This window comes from Mercurialis annua, linkage group LG7 (assembly GCF_937616625.2).
Source record: "Mercurialis annua linkage group LG7, ddMerAnnu1.2, whole genome shotgun sequence".
NCBI lineage: Eukaryota > Viridiplantae > Streptophyta > Magnoliopsida > Malpighiales > Euphorbiaceae > Mercurialis > Mercurialis annua.
The window spans coordinates 23,545,050-23,549,130 of record NC_065576.1 but is presented as its reverse complement, the minus strand read 5'-3'; the positions used below and the strand labels follow the sequence as shown (position 1 = coordinate 23,549,130).

General features: G+C 33.3%; 1 protein-coding gene across 1 annotated transcript; it reads left to right on the top strand.

Annotated features, from left to right (window-relative positions):
• Positions 1-3,007: 3,007 nt before the first annotated feature.
• On the top strand, positions 3,008-3,561 carry LOC130015752 (uncharacterized). Its single transcript, XM_056106513.1, has 2 exons — positions 3,008-3,399; positions 3,489-3,561. Exons 1-2 carry the CDS (start codon positions 3,072-3,074, stop codon positions 3,503-3,505), a joined length of 345 nt encoding a protein of 114 aa, XP_055962488.1. The 5' UTR covers positions 3,008-3,071; the 3' UTR covers positions 3,506-3,561.
• The last annotated feature ends 520 nt before the right edge of the window (positions 3,562-4,081 follow it).

Genomic DNA, 4,081 nt, shown 5'->3' with positions numbered 1-4,081 from the left:
AATGTTATAAGGATGACATAACTATGCCTTATATTCAATCTGGATATCGAGAGACAAAGGGATTAAAATATTATTGTAAATGGTTAAATCGGATTATCGATATTCATATAACTTGGGTAGTCATAATGTCTTGCTAGAGGCCACTTATGACTTGTGGGCTGAAATAGGGATTTAGAGCCTACTGCCAACGTTATATGAACCTACAGGGTCGCACACTAAGAACAGGCCCAAAACAGTTATGGGTTGTACAAGCCCAATGTGATTAAGTGATTAATTATATATATATATATATATATATATAATTCGTAATATATATATATTAATAAATATATATATTAATTCGAAATTTAAGGATAAGTGTTTTCCTTAATTTATTATTTTTGGAAAATAATAAATATAGTAATTAATATATATGGATAATTATCAAAAAGGAGTTTTTGATAAACATAAACTTGTAGAATTGCAATGAGATTGAAATTCGAATTTGTCTCAAACCCTAGTGTTATTTATCACTATAAATACTCATTAAGCAGTTGGTTTGAGAATTACGAAATTCATTATTCACTAAATCACTAAAATTCGAAATTGCTTGTGAAGCAATAGTGCTAGCACACAAGCACTAGTTTTGGCTAAGGTCTGTTCGTGTGGATACTCGTAGAGGACGCATTCTTTTGGAGGCGTTTCTGATCCGAGGCCAGGTATCACCAAAGTGAACCACCTCCTTCCTTCCTACATTGCTGTTGAATTCGACATACAAGTAAGTAATTATTCTGTTAATTCGAATTACATGGATCTTGGTTTGGGTTTTTAGATAAATTTTTGAAATTCCGCTGCGTTATGAACCCATAAAACCCAACAGTGGTATCAGAGCTGCTTGTAATTTGATTAATTAGATTCTGAGTATATATGTGATATATGCTTATTGTATGTTCTGTTTTGAAAAAGGGGTTGTTTTTCGAAATTGTTTTTGAAGGAATTATAATTCGTTGTAATTTTACATAAAACGTTTATGTGATTAATTGTATGAGAAACAGTATGAAGAATTAATTTGATTAATTGTTTAATGTGATTAAAACTTCGAATATACTGTTCTAAATTAATATTACGTTTTAATTTGATTAAAGGTTTCGTAGTATTAATGTTCATACGAATTGATAAGAAAAGGGGAAACAGAATAATAAAACTGTTTTTGAATAAGGATTAGTAAACTGTTTATGAAACTGTTTTAATTCTATTAGGAAAACTGTTTTTGAATAGGATTAGTAAACTGTTTGTGAAACTGGTTTTAATTCTATTAGTAATTCTGTTTTGAATAGGATTAGTAAACTGTTTGTGAAACTGTTTTAATTCTATTAGTAATTCTGTTTTGAATAGGATTAGTAAACTGTTTGTGAAACTGTTTTGATTCTATTAGTAATTCTGTTTTAAATAGGATTAGTAAACTGTTTGTGAAACTGTTTTAATTCTATTGATAAAACTGTGTTTAATTATGTTATGAACATAATTTATAAAACTGTATTTAATCCTGCTATGAGCCGAATTAATGAAACTGTTGTTATTTAAGTGTTAAATAAATTGTTTCTGAACAGTTTTTAAGATGCAGTAATTAGGGTTTTGGGGTTATTTTAATCTGTTTTGAACATATTAAAATAAACCGTAATCAGTTAAGATTATTGATTTCGGATAAAGAAATTTTAATTCTGTTAAGAGTAACATGTGAGAAAACTAGCGGGACCACCGCCTGGGGCTCTGCCCCCGGGCCCCGCCAGGGGCGCTGCCCCTTGGACCCCGCTCGGGGCGCTGCCCCCAGATCCCGCCAAGGGGCCGCGCCCCTTGGACCCCGCTGATACACCCCATTAAGGACCGTTATCCTTTTAAGCCGGCGTGTTTTTGTCATGTATTTTATTTTAATACTTTAATGATAAATTTTAAATATGATTTAAATTATCATGAATAACATACTTATATGATTGTTGTTAAATATGATTTAAAATAGTAAAATAATATGTTTTTAATGTTTATCTTATTGGTTATATGCTTTGCATGATTATTTTACATGTGATAAGATAGGATAACTAAATAGGATAAATAACAAACCCTTATTTAATATTAAGTCTTCAATATACCTCCCATTGTAATAACACTTATCAAGACTTAGATTGCTATGTATAGGCTATGCCAAAGCATGATGTATAAAGTCATCTAAGTAAGATAAGTTGGATAAAAGTGATATCCATATGTTTGATTTGGTTAGACTTAACTAGGTTATCAAAATAGTTTTGAACCTAGGGTATAAGATAGAATATCAAGACTACATGTGATGTTAATATTCTATGTTCAAGAATTGCATGAGATGTAATTGGTAAAGTGTTACCTACCTAAATAAACCACACTTAAAGTGATAAGCCAAAGCTTACTTGAAGTAGGGTGAAATATGGATCTTGTCCCACTATTATTAAGGGTTTTTATATGAATTATGGATATATGTTGTGGGAATTTTATTGTGCCTTTTATTAAATGCTACTTGTATATTTATTGTTGTAGAGATGGCTACAAACACTACACATACTTCATCAGTGCGATCAATCCTTGAGAAGGATAAGCTCAATGGCACTAACTTTCTGGACTGGTACAGAAAACTAAGAATTGTTCTTAGGCAAGAAAGAAAGGAATATATCCTTGATCAACCCCTCCCTGAGGAACCAGCTCCTGCTGCTACTAGAGCTCAAAGGGATGCTTATACGAAGCATCTCAATGACTCTACTGATGTCACTTGCATTATGCTTGGATGCATGGAGAATGAACTCCAAAAGCAAATGATGGAATTGGATGCTTACACCATGATTACTGATCTAATGGAAATGTTCCAAGAGAGAGCAAGAATTGAAAGGTTCAATACCATCAAGGATTTGCTTTCTTGCAAGTTGACTACTAGCGGCTCAGTTAGTCCTCATGTTTTGAAGATGAAGGGTCATCTTGAACATTTGGACAGGCTCGGTCTCCCAATTGCCCAAGAGTTGGCTACAGACATTATTCTCCAATCTTTGCCTGAGGCTTATGATGGTTTCATCATGAACTTCAATATGCATAATATGGAGAAGACCACCACAGAGTTGCATGGGATGCTTCAAACTGCTGAAAAGAACATCAAGAATGAGATTAAGGATGTTCTTATGGTCAACAAGGGAAAGGGTATGAAAAGGTCTGGTAAGGGCAAGGGAAAGGCTTTCAAGAAGTCTAAACCCAAGTCCAAGCCCAAGACCAAGGATGAACCCAAAGCAAAACCGCCAAAGGAAGGAACTTGCTTTTTCTGCAAGGAACCTGGACATTGGAAAAGGAATTGCAAGAAATATCTGGATGATCTGAAGAAGAACAAGGGTAGTGAGACTACCACTTCAGGTATTCATGTTATAGAAATTAATCTTTCTACTTCTGATTCATGGGTATTAGATACTGGATCTGGATCTCACATTTGTACTAATGTGCAGGGTCTCAAAAGGAGTAGAAGTTTGACAAAAGGCGAAGTGGACCTACGAGTTGGCAATGGAGCAAGAGTTGCTGCTTTAGCTGTAGGGACTTATGAGTTATCTTTGCCTAGTGGACTTATTTTATCTTTGAACAATTGTTATTATGTACCTACCATGTGTAGGAATATTATTTCTGTTTCTTGTTTGGACAAGGATGGTTTTGAATTTATTATTAGGAATAATAAATGCAGTATTTCGCATAATAACATTCTTTATGGATATGCTCCACGCAGTAGTGGTCTTTATATTTTAAATGTTGAAGACACTAATGAAAAATCAATCTATAACATCAATGCCAAGAAGTTTAAGTCAAATGATTTAAACTCTACTTATCTCTGGCATTGTCGTTTAGGCCATATAAATGAGAAACGCATATCAAAACTTCAAAGAGATGGACTTTTGAATTCATTTGATTATGAATCATTTGAAACATGTGAATCTTGTCTAATGGGCAAAATGACAAAAACACCTTTTGTTGGACAAGGTGAAAGAGCTAAAAACTTATTGGGCCTTATACATACAGATGTATGTGGTCCATTAAGTACAAATGCTAG